The sequence below is a fragment of the Heteronotia binoei genome, chromosome 21 (assembly GCF_032191835.1).
Source record: "Heteronotia binoei isolate CCM8104 ecotype False Entrance Well chromosome 21, APGP_CSIRO_Hbin_v1, whole genome shotgun sequence".
Lineage (NCBI taxonomy): Eukaryota > Metazoa > Chordata > Lepidosauria > Squamata > Gekkonidae > Heteronotia > Heteronotia binoei.
Genome location: NC_083243.1, coordinates 172,079,925 through 172,100,109, shown reverse-complemented (window position 1 = coordinate 172,100,109; position 20,185 = coordinate 172,079,925). Strand labels below are relative to the sequence as shown.

Sequence of the window (20,185 nt, the reverse complement as noted above, 5' to 3'; positions counted from 1 at the left end):
AGTGAGGCCAGGGCTGCTGGAGAGCTGCTATTTCTATTGCCTATTTCTATTGCCCTTTCACCACACCCCCTCCAGCCTAGAAATAGCAGCTCTCCAGCAGCCCTGGCCTCACTCAATGCACAGCAGCCAAGAAGGTCAGAGCGCCTGCTCCGGCTGCAACGCCACTGAGGATCTTCTCCGTAGCCGAGAACGAAACGTCTGGAAGGAAAACTTTCTTCAGTTGAACACGGCACTTGAGCCCGAAAGATTCTACAAACCCTAATGATGTTACCAGCCGTGAAAACCTGAAATCTTTGATAGCTTTTTTCCTGTTTCAAATACAATATGGCTGCGAGGAATATTTATATTCATTTATTTATTTATTGAATTTATCAACCACTCACCCCAGTAGAATCAGACTCAGGGCAGTGTAAAACATGATAATATGGAACATCACATAAAACAAATAAAAACCAGGTAAGACAATAAAAACATAGCAGTCTAGCTAAAGATGGCTCTAAAACCCCAACAGTGCCGCTGTTCCATGAGGGAAAGGCCAAGGAGGTGGGAGTGCCAAGACAGGAATATTGCTGTCCTTAGCCAAATGACTGGCAGAACATCTCTGCCATACATGCCATACAGGGTGCGGATGTTGTTCAGCAGAGAGTTCCACCAGGTTACCCTGGCTCTGGCTGAGAACAGCTGGATAGCTCTCAAGCTGAGGACCGCCAATGAGTTCTTGTCCGTCGAGTGTAACACTCTTCTGGGATATACTGCTAAATACTGATTGGCTGGTCCTTCAGACTGTCATGAAAACACCCAGAGCAGCATTTCCGTTTAAAGGAGAAAAGAACAGTGTGGCTTTAAAACTCTTTTAAAGAAATAAAAAAAATCTGCCGAAGGATGGACAACAGGGGAAGATGAAGCTTTGTGCTTCAGGGATTGGAGGTGGATTCAAACATAAACTGAGCCAACAGTAAAATCTGCCAAAGGATGGACAACAGGAGAAGATGAAGCTGTGTGCTTCAGGGATTGGAGGTGGATTCAAATATAAACTGAGCCAACAGTACAACCCCGCCCCGCACACACACACACACATACCTGTATTCTGAAGGGGAGAACATTGGTCTGCATTTATTAACTAGGGCACATGAGACAGTGGGGATAGTAATCTAAATGGAACCAGTGTGGTGAACTAAGGCTGGGACGATCTTGGTTCAAATCCCCTCAACCATATAGAGCTCACAGTTTCAGACCAGTCAATTTCTCTCAGGACAGGAGAACCATGTATGAACCATGTATGAATGATGAACAAGATAATAATCTCCCGGACAAGATGAAAACTGGTACTGACCAGAACTTAGTTGGACAGGTCCAGGTGGGAAGCTGTGTTGGTCTGAAGCAACAGAACAAAGTAGGAATCCAGTAGCACCTTTAAGACCAACAAAGTTTTATTCAGAATGTAAGCTTTCGTATACATGCATACTTCATCGGACAATGGAATGGGGTACAGTGAGCAGAACTACTTATAGCTGGTAGGCAGTGGTTTAGAATGCAAAGTTAGAATCCAATGACAAAGTAGTGAAATTAACAATTGAAAGAACATTTGGTCTGGATAGCATTTGCATGGGAAACCAATAGAACAGTAACATGTCAGAATGCGAGAATGTCTGTTAATTACTGTGTTGTTAATAAGCCTGGGTCAAAATGAGGACATTTCCTTTTCAGAAATTTTTCCCATCCACCTTTTACCTTTTAACATATAAAATACATATAAACATAATTCTAGTTTGCCATTAGAAAAAATACATTAAAATATAGTGGAAGATGGGTTTAGTATGTGTAATGAGATAAACAGCCAATATCCCTTACTCGAGTATGTCAGTACAAAAAACATTATTCTGATACACTATTCTAAAAGAGAAATGCATTGGAATACTGTGGATAGATAGCTATACTTGGTGAAAGTGGGTTTAGCATATGTAATAAAAAACCAATATCCCTGTTCAGTCTTGGGGAGATGTTTGTTCCAAGTTTCATAAAAATTTGTAATTCAGCAATTTCTCTCTCCAGTCTGTTCTTGAAGTTCCTTTGCAGTAAAACAGCTACTTTGAGGTCACCCATTGAATGTTCTGGAAGGTTAAAGTGTTCTCCCACAGGTTTCTCAGTTTTGTAATTCCTCATGTCCTATTTGTGTCCATTTATTCTTTGGCGTAGGGTTTGCCCTGTTTGCCCTATGACGAGAACTGAAGGGCATTGTTGGCATTTAATGGCATATATAATGTTGGAAGATAGAAATGTATCTGTTCATGAACTGGCACAAATCTCCGCAAACAACATCAAAGTTTATATCAAGCACCCTGCTACAAACTTCACTTCCTAAACTACCAACAGGGCAAAATTCCATTGTCTGAAGAAGTATTTTTGTTGTTCAGTTGCACAGTCGAGTCCAGCTGTTTGCGACCCCATGGACAAAGTCACACCAGGCCCTCCTGTCTTCCACCATCCTCCAAAGTCTGTTCACATTTGCGTTTGTTACATCAGTAATGCTGTCCAGTAATGTTGTTCTGTTGCTTCAGACCAACACAGCTGCCCACCCGGTCCTGTCCAACTAAGTTCTCATCTTTTGTCGGCCCCGTCTTCTTTTGCCTTCTGTCTTTCCCAGCATCAGGATCTTCTACAGGGAGTGCTCCCTTCTCATTTGGTGGCCAAAGTATTTGAGCTTCAGCTTCAGCATCTGACCTTCCAGGGAACAGTCTGGGTTGATTTCCCTTAGGATTGACTGATTTGATCTTCTTGCAGTCCAAGGGACTCTCAAGATTCTTCTCCAGCACCACAGCTCAAAAGCATCTATTCTTCTGCGCTCGGCCTTCCTTATGGTCCAGTTCTCACAGCCGTACATTACTACTGGGAATACCATCGCTTTGACTATATGGACTTTTGTTGGCAGGGTGATGTCGCTGCTTTTTATTATACTGCCCAAGTTCGCCATAGCTGTCCTCCCAAGGAGCAAACGTCTTTTAATTTCATGGCTACAGTCACCATCTGCAGTCATCTTGGATCCCAGAAATGTGAAGTCTGTCACTACTTCCATGTCTTCCCCTTCTAATTGCCAAGGTGTGATGGGGCCGGATGCCATGATCTTAGGTTTTTTGATGTTGAGTTTCAAGCCTACTTTTGTGCTCTCCTCTTTCACCCTCAACAAGAGGTTCTTTAGGTCCTCCTCACTTTCTGCCATTAGAGTGGTGTCATCTGCATATCTGAGGTTGTTGATGTTTTTCCTGGCAATCTTAATTCCGGTTTGTGCTTCATCCAGGCCAGCATTCTGCATGATGTACTCTGCATATAAATTAAATAAGCAGGGTGACAATATACATCCTTGTCGAACTCCTTTTCCTATTCTAAACCAATCAGTTGTTCCATATTCTGTTCTGACAGGTTTCTCAGGAGACATGTGAGGTGGTCTGGTACTGCCATCTCTTTAAGGACTTGCCACAGTTTGTTGTGATCCACACAATCAAAGGCTTTAGCATAGTCAATGAAACAGAAATAGACGTTTTTCTGATACTCCCGTGCTTTCTCCATAATCCAGTGAATGTTGGCAATTTGATCTCTAGTTCCTCTACCTCTCCGAAACCCAGCTTGAACTTCTGGTAGTTCCCGATCGACGTACTGCTGAAGCCTAGCTTATAAGATCTTTAACATGACTGCTGGCATGTGAAATGAGTGCAATGGTGCGATAGTTTGAACATTCCTTGGCATTACCCTTCTTTGGGATTGGAATATAAACTGACTTTTTCCAATCCGGTGGCCACTGTTGCGTTTTCCAAATTTGTTGACATAATGTGTGCATCACTTTAACAGCATCATCTTTTAGGACTTTGAATAGCTCTACCTGGATACTGTCATCTCCGCTCACTTTGTTGTTAGTAATGCTTCCTAAGGCCTATTTGACTTCACACTCCAGAATGTCTGGCTCAAGGTCAGCGATTTCACTGTCATGGTTGTCAAGGACATTGAGATCCTTCTTGTATAATTCTTCTGTGTATTCTTGCCACCTCTTCCTGATCTCTTCTGCTTCTGTTAGGTCTCTACCGTTTTTGTCCTATATCATGGCCATCTTTGCATGAAACATTCCCTTGATTTCTCTAATTTTCTTGAAGAGATCTCTTGTCCTTCCAATTCTGTTATTTTCCTCTATTGCTTTGCACTGTTCCTTATAAAGGCCACATCATTTCTTCTACAGGACTCTTGCCCACAGTAATAGATGTAGTGATCCTCTTGAGTTAAATTCCCATCCATTTTAGTTCGCTGATTACCAAGATGTCGATGTTCAGTTTTGCCATCTCTTGTTTGACTACATCCAGCTTATCTTGATTCATAGATCTTTACATTCCACATTCCAATGCAGTATTGTTCTTTGCAGCATTGGACTGTTCTTTCACCATCAGACACATCCACAGCTGAGTGTCCTTTCAGCTTTGGCCCAGCAGCTTCACTCTTTCTGTGGTTACTTGGACTTGCCATCCGCTGTTCCCCAGTAGCATATTGGGCACTGTCATGAGCCCTGACGAGGAGGAGCTGAGTTAACAGCCCTGGAAGAGTTGCCAGCCAGTTCCTCAGCTGAACAAACAGCAGCTGGCCCATCACTCACTCTCCAGGCACCAGTGTCAGCTGTTGACGATCAATCTCTTCCAAGCTCTTCTCCTCCCATCTCAAGAGTTCGAAGCAGGCTCCGGAAAGAACTTTCAGAGTGAAGACATGAGGCACGCTGATGCTTCAGATCTTTCCGCCCTGAGTTCTAGCAGAGTCACTGCCACCCAGGGAGCAGGCTGATTGAGATTCCCATATAGCTCCCACTCAGAACCTGGTAACCTTGCGGAAGCAACAAGTCTATTCTCTGGCTTGCATCCACGCTCCTTCCTGATCTTGACCTGCTTGATTTCCTTGGCACCCTGACCTGGACTTTGACCTTGGACTGGCTTTGGACTCCTGCCTGCCTGCACCCTGAGAACGTGACAGATTGCTTCCACCAGACACTCACTCCACAAGATGGATGAGGAGGCAAGCGGAGGCTCTGGGCAGCTAGCAGCCTTGCTCACTCAGGTACAGCACCACCACTCAAATGGTGGCTCACCACTGTCGCTGCCCCACCCAAGTGCCTGGTGCTTCCCCCAGAGAAGTTCACTGGGAAGGTGGAGGAGTTTCCTGCATTCCTGGCACAGTACAAACTGTATATTGAATTACATGCCAGAGACCTCCCCAACAACAAGACCAAGGTATGCTTCATTGTCAGCCTCTTAAAAGGGCAGGCAGCTAAATGGGCTACCTCCTTGCTTCTAGCCCCATCACCCCTGCTGACTGACTACCAGGGTTTTCTGGATTATATAGCAGCAGCCTTTGCTAACCCCCAGCAAGCAGCCACCGCCAATCAGAAGATCCGGACCCTGAAGCAGGGTAGGGACTTGGTTTCCCAATTCTCTACTGAGTTCAAGCTTCTGGCTCAAGATGTGGCCTGGAATGAGGCTGCCCTCCTGGACCAGTATATGGAGGGGCTGGCTGACGAAGTCCTTGATGAGCTGGCACGAGTAGACCGACCAGCCACACTGCAAGGCCTAATCACGCTGTGTCTCCGCATCGATGGCCACTTAGAAAGCTGCCGCCAAGCGTGAAGCAGTCCTCTCAGCTGCCCTGCCACCTAGCGACAGTGACAACCCCAATACACACCAGTCCTGAGACTGATGACCCCGAGCCCATGCAACTCGGGGCTGCACGGCTGCGGCTCACCCTTGAGAAAAAAGCACGGCGCCGCTCACAGAATCTCTGCCTGTACTGTGGAGGGGCGGGGCACTTCTCTTCCGGCTGCCCCACCAAGCACACCCACCGCCAGTAAAAGACCAGACCCAAGTCCAAAAGACCAGACTCCCCGACTTGTGGCACCTAGCTGGGTCCCCTGAACCCTACCGGTAGGCCAGGGTCCATTCCTCATACCGGTCACACTTGGCTTGCCGGACGGGCACTGGCTGTTCTTCTACACCATGGTCGACTCTGGGGCCGCCCGCTGCTTCGTTGACGTGGCCTTTGTGAAGCAACACCTGATCCCGGTGCAGGACAAAGACACCCCGACCCTGGTCGAAGCCATTGACAGATGCCTCCTTCGCTCTGGTCCGGTGACCCAGGAGACCCACCCGGTCATGCTCCAGATCCAACACCATCATGAGCAAGTACAATTCAATGTTTCTCGCATGTCCCGCTTTCCCCTCATTCTGGGACTCTCCTGGCTCGTAAAGCACAACCCCCTCGTGGACTGGGCATATGAGGTCCACCAGCTCCTGGACTCCCAAATCCACCATGGGGACCTCTAGTACCTCCTGGACTGGGAAGGCTATGGCCCCAAGGACCGTTCATGGGAACCTGCAGACAACCTACATGCCCCTGACCTTGTGCAGCAGTTCCACATGGCCTACCCTGACTGGCCTGGCCCATCTGTGGAAGGGGGGGAGGAGGAGCTGGAAGGGTTAACAGACCTGGAAGAATTGCCAGCCAGTTCCTCAGCTGAACAAACAGCAGCTGGCCCATCAATCACTCTCCAGGCACCAGTGTCAGCTGTTGACGATCAATCTCCTCCAAGCTCTCCTCCTCCCATCTCAAGAGTTCAAAGTAGGCTCCGGAAAGAACTTCAGAGCGAAGACATGAGGCACGCCGATGCTTCAGATCTCTGAGCCCTGAGTTCTAGCAGAGTCACTGCCACCCAGGAAGCAGGCTGATTGAAACTCCCATAGAGCTCCCACCCAGGACCTGGTAACCTTGTGGAAGCAACAAGTCTATTCTCTGGTTTGCATCCACGCTCCTTCCTGATTCTGACCTGCTTGATTTCCTTGGCATTCTGACCTTTTGGCTTTTGGACATTGACTTCTGATTCCAGTTTGTGATTCTGCATTGGTGACTTGGCTCCTGCTTGACATCCTAGACTTTGACCTTGGACTGGCTTTGGACTCCTGCTGCCTGCACCCTGAGAACGTGACAGGCACCTTCTGACCTGAGGGGCTCATCTTTCAGCGCCATATCTTTTAACCTTTTGTTACTGTCCATGAGGTTTTCTTGGGAAGGATACTAGAGTGGGTTGCCATTTCCTTCTCCAGTGAATCGCATTTTGTATGGGTTCTCAGCTGTGGCCTGTCCACCTTGGGTGGCCCTGCATGGCATAGCCCACAGCCTCACGCAACCATGCAAGCCCATTCACCATGTCAAGGCAGCAATCCATGAGAAGGCTGAAGAAGTATGCATGCACACAAAAGCTTACATTCTGAATAAAACTTTGTTGATCTTAAGGGTGCTATCGGACTCCTATTTCGTTCTATTATTTGGACAGGAAATCAGCTAGTGTGGTAGAATAGATAGAGTCCTGATGAGTATCTTCCCTACTAAGTAGGGAATGAGTGGAGGAAACACTTTTCTTACCTGCCAGACTATTCCATTTTCCATTTTTCCTCATTCCGGTCTTTTTTCAGCCTTTCAAATGAGGTTACCGACTCCAGCTTATAAAATTCCTGGAGGTTTAAGGACAATGATTTTTTTTTGGGGGGGGGGGGCGCAGAGTTAGGAAGATGAGGAAGCTCAGCAAGGATATGATGCCATGAATCTATCCTCTCAAGCTGCTATTTCCTCCAGGGGACTTGATTTTTGTAATGTAGAATTTCATTTGTAATTCTGAGAGAACTCCAGGCCCCACTTTGAGGTTTGTAACCCTATGTACTAACCATGTACAATTAAAGAGCATAAGCAAGACATGAAGATTATGCCTGTAAGCCCCACTCATGACCTTTGAGCGTTATTTGGAATGCCCGCACTTAGTCTACATGTGCTCATGTGCAGATGTGTCGATAGCTCCATGAAGTTGGAATGTTGAAAAAAGTAGAGTTCACATGAAGACAGCCATGTGTTAGTATGTCTCCAATGAACGTATGTAGGTCAGAGGTAGAGCATACCATTGTAAATGCTGCTTCCCACCCCTTGCACTTTCATTGGGCTTGACTGGAATGTTTAAAGAGACCTGGCAAGACTTTACTAAGATTTTAATAAGGAGAGCTGGCAAGACCCTTACTTTACAAGTCAGACAGCAGGGAGTGGAATTGTTATCTGGAGCCTCCTGCTGGTTGGGAGTATAGGGGTCCCTGAGGTTGCTGTTAACTCCTCCTTAATATCTGCATAGAACTTGTAAACAACATAAACACTAAATTGTGTAAAATGAGTAGGAGAAAGAATGGGCGGGCACTGTCCCCAGTGTGAAGATCAACGGAAGCACTGAAGCAGGCTAGAATAATCTGGGCTGGGCTGAGCTTAGGTGTGGTACAAACAGGAAAATGCAGCGGGATAGTCTTTAATGAAGCGCAAGCGGCCAGGGCCGGGCTGTGTGTTTCATGGGTGAATCAGCATGTGGGAAGCACTGGCATGAGTAACGGGTAGGTTTGTATGGTTGCTATGCAGGCCTAACCCCATTTTCAATACCTGTCAGCTGAAATCAGAGGATATGCATACATACCCTTCAAAATTTGTCAGAGGAAAATACATTGGCTTAGCAAGACAAATTAAGAAGCCACTTTGGGGTATTTTGGGGTATATTCCTACAGAACAACTGTGAGATATTTAATATCCAAATATAAAATTTCTGTACAATTCAGAACATTTTGTCTTGTTAAGTTTAATTATATACTGAAAATGTTGTTATGTTTTTTCCTCAGTAATTCCATTACAAAATCTAACAGCTCACTCTCTAAATACTAAATTATTCAGAATTGTAACATTCAGGTGAATTTGTTAAATTTAGTTCCTTTGTCACCATTATTTTAGTCTAAATAGTTAAAAGTTTGGGGCAACCCCCCCAGTTTTTGAAACACATGAAGTACGTTCCACAGATACATTCAAATAATAAAAAAGAGTCACTAAACCAATGAAGTAGATATACAGATAGAAAATTTAGTGCCCGGCAGTGAGCAAAAACTAAGTCCCAAAACTCCCACCACCTATGGTTGCCACGTCTAGGTTAGAAAATTCCTGGAGATTTGGGGGTGGATCTTCAGGAGGGCAGAGTTGGGAGAGAGAGGGCCCCAGCAGGCTATATTGCCAGAGGCTCCACCCTCCAAAGCCACTTTCTCCAGAGCAACTGACCTTTGTCATCTGCAGATCAGTTGAAATTCTGGGAGATCTCCAAGGTCCACTTGAAGGTTGGCAACCCTACCACCCAACTGCAGTAGAAAAGAGCAAGAGTCCAGTATTACCCTAAAGACTGCCAAAATTTGTGGCAGAATACGAGTTTTCATGAGTCACTGCTCTCTTCTTCAAATATCTGACAAAGTGAGCAGTGACTGATGAAAGCTTAATCCTTGCCACAAATTTTGTTAGTCTTGAAGGTGCTACTGGACTCTTGCTGTTTTCTACAGCTACGGACAGAGGAACACAGCTACACATCTTCATCTACCACCCTACTAGCTGGCAATCCAACCAGTGCTCTCTCGTCCATTTACAGAATAAAAATAAATTTTAAAAACTTTCCTTGCCTGAAAGGAAAATCTTTGTCTCAAGCCTCTGTGGATTTCACCCATCTTTCAAGGACCTATGTAATTTATTAGCAGCACTGCAGAGGGAAGTGGACAGAGGGGAGCAGGCTGTGTGAGAAGTCTTCACTCCGAGAACCAGGCTGGTTGATGGTCTCTGTCTTCACAATTTCCGTTGCCCCTTGGTAGCAGGGAGATAGTGTGATAGTGGTGGATGGTCCCATAGGAAAGTAAATAATTTTGGTGTGAGTTGGTTGTGGCAGGAGGGGAGGGCCATTAGAGTCATTTTGCTTTTATGAAAAGAAGGAGGATTCACCTCCTTGGCAGTGTGGGTGGTGGGTGGGGACTCGGGAGAGACTGGCTGCTCAATAAAGTACTCTTTGTGGCTGGCTTCCTCTCCCAAGGACTACTCATGGTAGGGCCAGTGTCAAAGAGTCCTGGACCACTCTCAGTTTAATGAATTCTGCGGCCTGTGGATTCCAGCTGCACAATCTAAGATCTCATGGCAGGTATTGAAATAGATATGATGGGATAGGACTTTTGAAACAAGACTTCATTAAGCACCCTTGTTCCTGTGAATTTTCCTGGGAATGGTGGGGTGGGATGGAGTAGGGCTGGGCAATGCTGGCTTTGCTCTCCCTGTCACAGTGCTCCCTTCGCCCACAGCTCCTTACAAGTGTGCTCCCTGCAGGAGATTCGTGGGGGATCCTTGCCTTCCTGTGTGCCACCCTCTGGAACCTTCCTGTGGTGTCTGCATTGAACAGCACGGACCAAGTGACTACCAGACAGTCCATCCAGCAGACGTACGACCTTACTCGCTATCTGGAACACCAGCTGCACGCGCTTGCGGCCACTTATGTGAGTGTAGAAGCTTTGGGAGAGTTTGAGACTACTGAGCTGAGTGACGTACTAGAAACCCCCTTCCTCCCCTTCCTTTGTGCCCTGCCCTCTCCTCCTGCCCAAACTCTAATCCTGACTCTGTAAACTATGCCCCACTTCCTCTCCCAACCAACTCTGGTTTCTCTGCAGCAAGATGAGGTCAGACTGTGTTCTCTCCCCGCCCCTGTACTCTGGGTTGAGAATTCAGTAAATCTCACACATGGTCACATAGAAAACTGAGTCCTGAAAGCTTTGTGCAAGGAATAAGGGTATCAAAAGAAGACAGGCTCTGCCTGTGCTCAGTGTGTGAAGGGATTTAGAGAAGGCAGTCACTCTTTGAACTGCCTGCAGCACCTTCAGATAGGGGCCCTGTCTGAAATTTCTCTTATGCAATAAGAACAGCTAAAATATCACTCTCTCCACAGCTATGGCCCTTGCTTGGCAGCTTATCTGACACACTGCCCCCTCCCTGCCTTCAGGCACCGGTGGAGTCTCTCTGTTTACAATCTGTTGTGCATCTCCTGCTGGGGTGAGGTGAGGCCTTCGTCTGTCAGAACTCGCCAGGGAAACGCCCGGCTGTGAGGAGAGGAGAGACTGGGGCAGCCCCTTCTCCTGCGTGGTATCCCCTGCTCCCTGGCCTACCTGGCATTCCAAACCCTACCCCTTGGCAAGATTTCTTGGCACTGGATACTAGGAGCAATCATGAGTGGAAAGAAGAAATACAGTTGAATTTGGCACTAGAACATTTAGGAGCTCATACTTTCCAGCATAACCGACTTCTGGAAATTTCCTTTTTTAAATGGAACCCAAGAAATCCTCACCCAAACCCAAGAACTGTGATGAAAAGTGCCGTTAAGTTGCAGCTGACTTAGAGTGACCCTGCAGGGTTTTCAAGGCAAGAAATGTTCAAAGGTGGTTGCCATTGCCTGCCTCTGCGTAGCAATTCTGGACGTCTTTGGTGACTTCCCATCCAAACACTAACCAGGGCTGACCCAAGATTTGACAAGATCAGGCTAGGCTAGGCTAGGCTCTCCCAATCATAGCAACCCATAGTAACCCAATCATAGTAACCCAAGCCATTCTGTAGCAGCTGATGTCCTTCTTATTAGTGGGCTGAAGGTACTCACTGAAGATACTTATAATTTGAACCCAGCAGCCTTCTCAATCATGCTAGATGGCTAGTGATGTTTTTTTCTTGGCGTCAAGTTGCAGCTGAAAGCGACCTCGTAAGGTTTTTAAGGCAAGAGACTAACGGAGGAGGTTTGCCATTGGCCGCCTCTGTGTAACAACCCTGGTATTCCTTGGTAGTCTGCCATCCTAATATAGGGTCACCAAGTCCAATTCAATAAATATCTGGGGACTTTGGGAGTGGAGCCAGGAGACTTTGGGGGTGGAGCCAAGATCAAGGCTGTGACAAGTATAATTGAACTCCAAAGGGAGTTCTGGCCATCACATTTAAAGGGACGGCACGCCTTTTCAATTCCTTCCTTCCATAGGAAATCATGAAGGATAGGGGCACCTTCTTTTGGGGCTCATAGAATTGGACCCACGGTTCCAATCTTTTTGAAACTTGGGAGGGGGGGTATTTTGGGGAGAGGCACTAGATGGTATACTGTAAATTTGGTGCCTCTACCCCAAAAAACAGCCCCTCCAGAGCCCCAGATACCTGCGGATCAATTCTCCGTGATTTTCTATGGGAATAAATCTCCATAGGGAATAATAGAGTTCCCAGCAGACATTTCCCTCCCCTCTCCCTCTCCCCCTCCCCTGCTTCCTGAGGACCCTGAAGCGGGGGGAGGGCCTCCAAACTGGGGGATCCCCTGCCCCCACCTGGGGATTGGCAACCCTATCCTAATACTAACCAGCACCAACCCTGCTTAGCTTCTGAGATCTGACAAGATTGGGCTAGCTTGGGCTATCCAGGAGAGGGAGCTAGTGATTACATAAGCTTCTAGGCAGGGCCAAATGAATATCGAACACGAAGCCCACTCTCATAACTAATAGTGTTTTCTTACCAGAAAAGGGTGGGGTGATCCTGGCCAGGACGATGACCACAGTCTTTCTTTCTTACTTTTTCTTACTTTCCGGCTTTAGTACTAAAACAAGGTGCCGAAATGCTGCAATACGGGGTATCATTGCATATTATTCCTTGACTGGATCGTACTTAATGAAATGGCAATATTTTGACAATTCCTATTGTTTACTTAATAAGCGTTTTAGCAAATAGAAGGAGCTTAAGATGGAGGTCTGTCCTGGAATATAAGAAACAGGATACATGGGTCCCATGTAATTGCCACATGTAATGAACGTCTTTGGGGGTATGTCTCCTTCGACATTCAGTGTAGGAAACACCAATTGGTAGTAATATTATTATTATTAAAGCAATACGAGCACAGTCAAATCATGCAGTATTTACAGTTTCCTGCATACAAGCAACATTTGTACATGAAATTTATTCACCTTACCGAGAAAATCACGAACGTTTTGGTGAGCCAGTATGGTGTAGTGGTTAAGTGTGCGGACTCTTATCTGGGAGAACTGGGTTTGATTCCCCACTCCTCCACTGGCACCTGCTAGCATGGCCTTAGGTCAGCCATAGCTCTGGCAGAGGTTGTCCTTGAAAGGGCAGCTGCTGTGAGAGCCCTCTCCAGCCCCACCCACCTCACAGGGTGTCTGTTGTGGGGGAGGGAGATAAAGGAGATTGTGAGCCGCTCTGAGACTCTTCGGAGTGGAGGGCGGGATATAAATCCAATATCTTCATCCTCATCAACGTTTTGAAATCAGTTGTAAACTGCTCCAACGATTGTGGTGCTAGAGAGATATGCTGGTGATGTTATGTGTACTGGCCTATATGAGCTAATCACAACTCATCCTCAAGCATGCTAGAACTTTGAAGAATTGTTTTGTTTTCAGACAGAAACATCTACATGTGCTTCTAAGGCAGTGCAGATAATTTCAAACCATCTTTGCCATACCTAAAATGTGTGTGTCTTCAGATGATGTAAGAGATGAGGGAGGATGAGCTCAGTTATTAGGTGGTACCAACTATGGTATCATGATTCTAAGAGAATAGGGCGCACTGAGAGGACTGCATGGAACCAGAGCCTTCCCGCATGCTCAACTGTTTCACCCTACTCTTTAATACACCACAGCTCCCCATAATACTGTTTGCCACCATTATATTTTCTTTTCACTCCCCAAGTCTGGCTTTCCTGAGGGTAGTCCCCTTACTTTCTGTTTTTCCCTGAATAGGCTGATATTCAGTGATGTATAGTGACTGGCAACTAAATGGTTCAGCAACAGGGAAAATACCCATACATGTGCACACATGCACACAGCCACATAGCTACAGGGTTTCTTTATCTCACAGGAAACCAGTTGATTCAGATGCCTTGTTGGCGACTCTTTGAGGGTTGTTGTGATTTCTGCCAGGGGATTTCTGTTTGAGCAAAGTCATTTCCATATGTGGTGATGTAAGGAGCTGGTGCAGAAGGCTGTTCAAACATTATAGGAAAATGTAATCCCAGGGTCTCATCCACATGGGTATTACTTAGGGGATCCAATGTACTGTTAAAGTGAATCAAATTTCCATTAACTCATTAGGTTGATGGGCATCCCATGGCTAGCACAGTCAGGCTGCTGTGGTGAACACTTGCATGTCTGAGGAGCAGGAAAAGACACCTGCCTTTTCCTAGGACATTTCCCTTGCTTCCAGTACTAGGGGCACTGTAGTACTTAGCTATGAGTAGCAGTAGCTGCCTCAGCCAGCCTTGCAGCCAAAGTATCATATGTTCTCCAACTGTATGCAGTCAGGGAATTTGGGACTGAGCATAGTATGCAAACTTCAACTCCTTCAGTTTTTCTGGGTTTGTTGGTGGGTTAAATTTTTTTTTAAGGCATGCTTACCGCCTTTGTGGCTGGAAACATAGATAGAACAACTTGTGAGCCGTTTCTAGCGAAGTTGCAGAAGAAAAAGAAGCTTTGTACACTCCAAGAGTGTTCTGTGTAACTTTTGATCCTTTCAATAACAAGCCAAAGGAATGGTAAAAATGAAAGCAAGTGAGTGCTCTTTCTCATAAGTTACACAGGTCACAGAACTCAGCTTTTTTTGGTGCAAAATTCAAGTTGTCGTAGCACAGAAATTAAATATTTCCCCCTTTGATAGGGAGGAAAGGGAGACTCTAAACATTTAAACGAAGAAATATCCTGCCTATTGATGTGAAGAGATCCCAAATAACATTTTGGTAACATTAATACAAATCCCAGTTGTCCAGACCAGTTCTATTTATCTCTTGGCTCTCTTCTCTCATACACCCACCTCCCATGAATTCACACATGCCATTTAAGAAACTAATCTTCAGCTTTTCTGCCGCTATTAGTGTACATGTGAGAAAAACAAGAAGGCTCGGATTTCTGAACAACTGATTCATGCAGGCAGGTTGATTTACAATTGCTTTTCAGCTTTTGCATGCTTTACGATGCAACTGTGAAAGCACAAGTTATATTCTTAGGGCCAAACAAATGAGATGCTAGGAGATCTCTGAATAGATCTGCCCAACATTTTATAAAGGTAAATTGCAAATGGAGTGGGGTAGTTGTATCAGAGGTGCAGTGCTTAAGAAGAATGATGCAGTGCTGTGCTGTGCCCTAGGAAATTTTGCTGACTTAATCACCCAGCTCCTCTGCCTATTATTAGCCCAGGAAGTCTGTATTTCCCCCCTCCAGGACTAATAATAGCTGGCGACAGTTATGATCAACAAAATCACTTTGGTGGGGGAGGGTTGAACTCCCTTCCTCACTGTGCTGTAGGTCCAGATCCATCCATCTGTCTCCCAGCATCTTGTCTTTTTTGTATCTGTCACTCATCCGTCAGGGAATATTCAGTATTATTCGTGTATACCCAACTCCTTACTGTTGCAGAGAAAGTCTTGGCTGCAGCCTTTGTCTGAATACTCAAAAATTTAAAAGCAAAGATAAAGAATCCAAGGATAGTTTTGAAAGGTCCCTGTGGTTTAGTGATGCTCACAGTGTGTGCGTATGGGGATTCCTTATTGTTCAACATTCAGGGATATTTTGGTTAATCATATAGCCCATTAAGGAAATAGAAAGAATTCCAGCATGCTTAGTTGAGCTTTAAGTTGTCTCAGGGGGCTAAGGTCACAGTCTCTTGAAAATGTCCATGTAGAAGTACAAACTGGGACGGGAAAGCTTTTTGTATGATGCATACAAGTGCTGTGGCTGCTCTCCCCTTTTAATATCCCCCAGCAGTGCATCTTCCAGACATGTGTCCTGCCTGCTGCCTCATACCACCTCCCTTCTCTTTTCTTGCCTTTGCAAAGTCCATGCCCTTAAGATAGCTGCTTAGCTGCTCCTTTCTCACTTCCTCTGCCGGTCTCAGGGTGCTGGCCACGTCCCAGCCTGCCCTATTAGTTGGTTTGTGCTGTTTGGGGAGAACTGTCTCCACTTGCCCTCAGGCGACACTGAGGAAATTAATTTGTCTCCCAAGCTTGTCAGATTGTTCACACACCCGCAGGCCTTGACACACCTCCCTTCCGCTCTGTGCTTCACCCTATCCGCCTACTGCTGTTGCCTGGGCAATCCTGCTGCACTGCAGGACACTGGTGCTGACAGTGGGGTGGGGAATCCCAGGAACGCAACTTAGCAGGGTGGTGGGTGTTATTGAACTCTATGTGTGTGCATCAGAATGTGCAAGGGGAAGGGGGAGATTTCAGTACGTATGTGTTTTTGAATATAGATGTGTATGTGTGTATAGTGTGTGTGTATATAGCTGCAGGGCTGATTGCAGTGGCTGTAACTAGTCAAGAGGCAATATTAGCATATACACATGCTGGGAGTCTCAGTAGATTCAAATATTTGCATATACAGGGATATATGTCTGTACACGCATATGCATTGTATGTTGGCATTTGGATGCATGCATTTCGGTACCACAACAAGCACATTTATCTGTTTGATTTATATCCCACCTTTCTCCTCAGTGGGAACCCAAAGAGGCTTACAGTGTTCTTCTCCTCTGTTGTATCCCCAAAACAACAACCCTGTGAGGCGGATAAGGCTGAGAGTGTGTGACTAGCCCAGGGCTCTTTTTCTAGCAGGAGCTCCTCTGCATATTAGGCCACGTCCCCCCTGATGTAGCCAATCCTCCTGGAGCTTACAGTAGGCCCTGTACTAAGAGTAAGCTCTCAGAGGATTGGCTATATCAGGGGGACGTGGCCTAATATGCAGAGGAGCTCCTGCTAGAAAAAGAGCCCTGGGCTAGCCCGAGGTCACCCAGCAGGCTTCTATGAAAGAGTAGTGTGGATTTGAACCTGGGTCTCCAGGAATCTAGTCTGTTACTCTAACCACTGCCTTGCATTGACTCTCATGTGCGCCGTGCAGCTCTGAAGAATTAAACGGGCGCAATCCCATAGTGTGCATCTCATTGCCCCAGTGAGTAGGAATAGAAGATTAAGGATATGAGAAGGATGGGTGGGAAAGTACATAGAGCTCCAAGAAGAGTCAAATTTAATGGCCTCTTGTCTTTTCCTTCAGCTCAATTACTTGGGACCACCTTTCAATGAGCCGGACTTTGACCCTCCCCGTCTAATCGGGGCAGAGGCTGTGCCCAGTGCCACTGTGAACTTTCAGCTGTGGCGCAGCCTGAATGACAACGCACGGCTAGCAGCCAATTACCGGGCCTACAGCCACTTACTGTGTTACCTGAGGACCATGGATGGAGCAACCCCGGCTGCCATGCCAACTTTGCGCCACAGCCTGGCCCACTTCCGTGCCAGCCTACAAGGGCTGCTGGGCTCTATTGCTGGCATCATGGCTTCTCTGGGCTACCCACTTCCGCCTCCAGTACCTGATGGCTCACTCACTCCTAACAGCAACTTCCTGAGGAAGATGGATGACTTCTGGTTGCTCAAGGAGCTGCAGACTTGGCTGTGGCGCTCAGCCAAGGACTTCAATAGGCTGCGCAAGAGGGTGCCGCCGTCTGCTGTTATGCTGCATCTCGAAACCAGGGGCTTTTGACCCTGCTCTTCACCATTCTTTGTCTCATCACCTCAACCACTGATGGCATACTTGCCCTTCAAAGGCCTAAGGTGTTTCAAAGCATATGAATCCACTCTCCCCTCCCAACCCACCTCAAGAAACGTCCCCCTGCTTCATGGTGCTGCACTGCTCCCTTTTATGGAGCTGTGCCCCTAGGTGAGCGTACTCTCACCTACCCATTCCCTTTCTTCCTTCCTTCTCCTCCTCCTTAGTTTCCTGTATTTTTCTTATTCCTTCCTTCCCAGAGGGGGCTATTAATTTTCCAGAAGGAGAGGAAGAACCCTGCTCCCTCCCACCTCAGTGATGAGCAATAAAGCCCTGGCTGCAGGGCTGCAAACATCTGGCAACCTCCACCTCCGACAATCCAACTCCTTAATTTGCCTGGGCTCCTGCATTTCTCTTTTTAGGAGATTGTGCCAGTTAGGAGTTGCAGTTAGGCCTCATATCGGCGAGACTGGGCAGCTCTGAGGGAAGCATGTACCACAGTCCACAAAGTCAAGAGTCCCGGCAGAAATTGAGTAGGGCCATCATCTTAACAGTCATCGCTGCCTGCTTGTACTTCTCCTTCCATGCTGTGGCAGGCTGGCCAGTGAAGCTGTGTGGTTTACACTGACCTCAGCAAGGGAGGGGAGAGGGGACAGGATAGAGAGTTTCTCTACATATGGCCCCATACTCCCCTCTCCTCTCTGCCCCCCTCCATTTCTCCCCCCCCCCGTTGGGTTGTGTTATTCTCAGTTTGTTTGTATTAATATTTATTTATTTTCAGATGTTATTTATTAGATTGTATTTATTGCAGAATTTCTATTCTTGTATTAACAAATAAAAGGCTTTCTCCAGGAGTTGTGCTGGCCTTCTCTCTCTTCAAAACATCTTTTTTTATTATTTAGTAAATTTTTATCCTAGCCTTCCTCCAAGGTGCTCAGAGTGGTATATAGTCATTCTCCCCTCCTCCATTTTACCCTCACAACAACCCTGTGAAGTAGGTGAGACTTTGAAAGAATAAGTGGCCCAAAATTGTTTGGCAGGCTTTGTGGCAGAGTGGGGATCTGAGCCTGCGTTTCCCCATTCCTCTTCTGACACTCTAAATGCTACATCAGACTAGCACACAACCCCATCATTTGTCATAGCAGACTGTATTTGTGCTCCTTATAAGAAATGTCCTCCTATTTATCTTCCACCAAGAAGACTACAATTAAGAAGCATGTAGCCTCTGCCCTGGAGAGTCTGCTGCTTTCTGTGCCATAAGCAAAAGAAGCCCCTTATGTATTCAGCAAACATTATGTTTTGGGGAACTGGGAAACAATGATGCATTGGGGGATGGATTGGGGAAGTATTTCTTACAAGATTATAGCAATGCCCCCAGAGTCTCCTTGCCCCCGCCCCCTCCTTTATGTCCCCAAATAAAGCTGCTAAGGTAGGGCACTGACCCCATCCCAGAAGCAGCTGCATCTCTGGGACAAGTTAGAGGTAACTGTAGAAGTAGCAAGTGGGACTTAAAAGAGTAAATGTCCAAGATGTATAGCGAGGCAAAAGAGTTGTAGAGCTATGGGGGATACTTACAAAGTTGGGAATATAATTCAGGAAGCCTCCAAGTGGGACCTGGGGATCCCCCAGAATTATAGGTCATTTCCAGACTACATATATCAGTTCCCCCCGAAGAAAATGGATCCTTTGGAGGGTGGACTCTGTGGCATTATATCTCACAGAACTCCCTGACCAATTTCGCATTCAACCTGAGCCGCTCTGATGTTCCTCTCTTCAGCGCGGCATCCTTCTGATTTCCCACTATCTACCCTGGGGCTTCACCTTGCATCGCTGTTTTTGTGAGGCAAAGAGAAACCACTAAAAACCAGTTTCTCTTTGCCGTGCAAAAATGGCGACACAAGGTGAAGCCCCGGGGCAGATATTGGGAAATCGGAAGGACACCACACTGAAAAGAGGAACGTCAGAGCAGCGTAGGGTGAGTGCTATCCCGGATGTTTCCCAACGTGGATCTGGCAACTCTACCCCTACCACTGGCTAGAGGAGACCTGGCAACCCTAGAATGAAGAGATAGAAGGCAACTGATAAATTGGAAGACAATTCCTGCCTACATTTCAAGGTCTTGGATCTGACAGAGCAATTGGCCCTTCTCCTATGAGAGTCACCACCTTTTATATGGATGAGACTCTGAGCCTTTTTGCAGTTTCAGAAATCAACAGGTAAAATCCTTCTAAAGAGGAGGGTACAGTGGCGGGAAAAAGTTTACATGCTGATTGAAGCCCACAGTGTGTAGCAACTAATGGAATCAAGTCTCAATCCATAAAAAGGTGGCAGTCTGCCTTATTTAGCTCTCCCAATTAGATTTGCTAAGCTTTCTTGAGACAATGTACAAAGAAACTGTTCCAGAAGCAGTTGTCTATTCTTGCTACCTTGCTTTCATAATAAATAGATATTTTCATTTATTCAGGGCAGGAGACTTGGTAGGTCTTTGTAGGGGCAGTGATGCTTTGCATTCTTGGTACTTGGGGGCAGGGCAACAGTGGGAGGGCTTCTAGTGTCCTGGCCTCACTGATGGACCTCCTGATGGCACCTGATTTTTTTTGGCCCCGGTGTGACACAGAGTGTTGGGCTGGAGGGGCCATTGGCCTGATCCAACATGGCTTCTCTTATGTTCTTATGTGACACAGAGTGTTGGACTGGAGGGGCCATTGGCCTGATCCAACATGGCTTCTCTT

The 20,185-nt window shown here is 46.5% G+C and overlaps 1 protein-coding gene across 2 annotated transcripts in view; it reads left to right on the top strand.

The window, feature by feature from the left end:
• CLCF1 (cardiotrophin like cytokine factor 1) overlaps positions 1–17,843 on the top strand; it is a 61,545-nt gene extending 43,702 nt beyond the window's left edge. For both annotated transcript variants that reach the window (XM_060262897.1, XM_060262896.1), the window contains exons 2-3: positions 10,225–10,391; positions 16,965–17,843. In XM_060262897.1, the coding sequence (XP_060118880.1) occupies positions 10,225–10,391; positions 16,965–17,447 (650 nt within the window). In that variant the 3' untranslated portion in view covers positions 17,448–17,843. The remainder of the gene's footprint in view (positions 1–10,224; positions 10,392–16,964) is intronic.
• Positions 17,844–20,185: the final 2,342 nt, after the last annotated feature.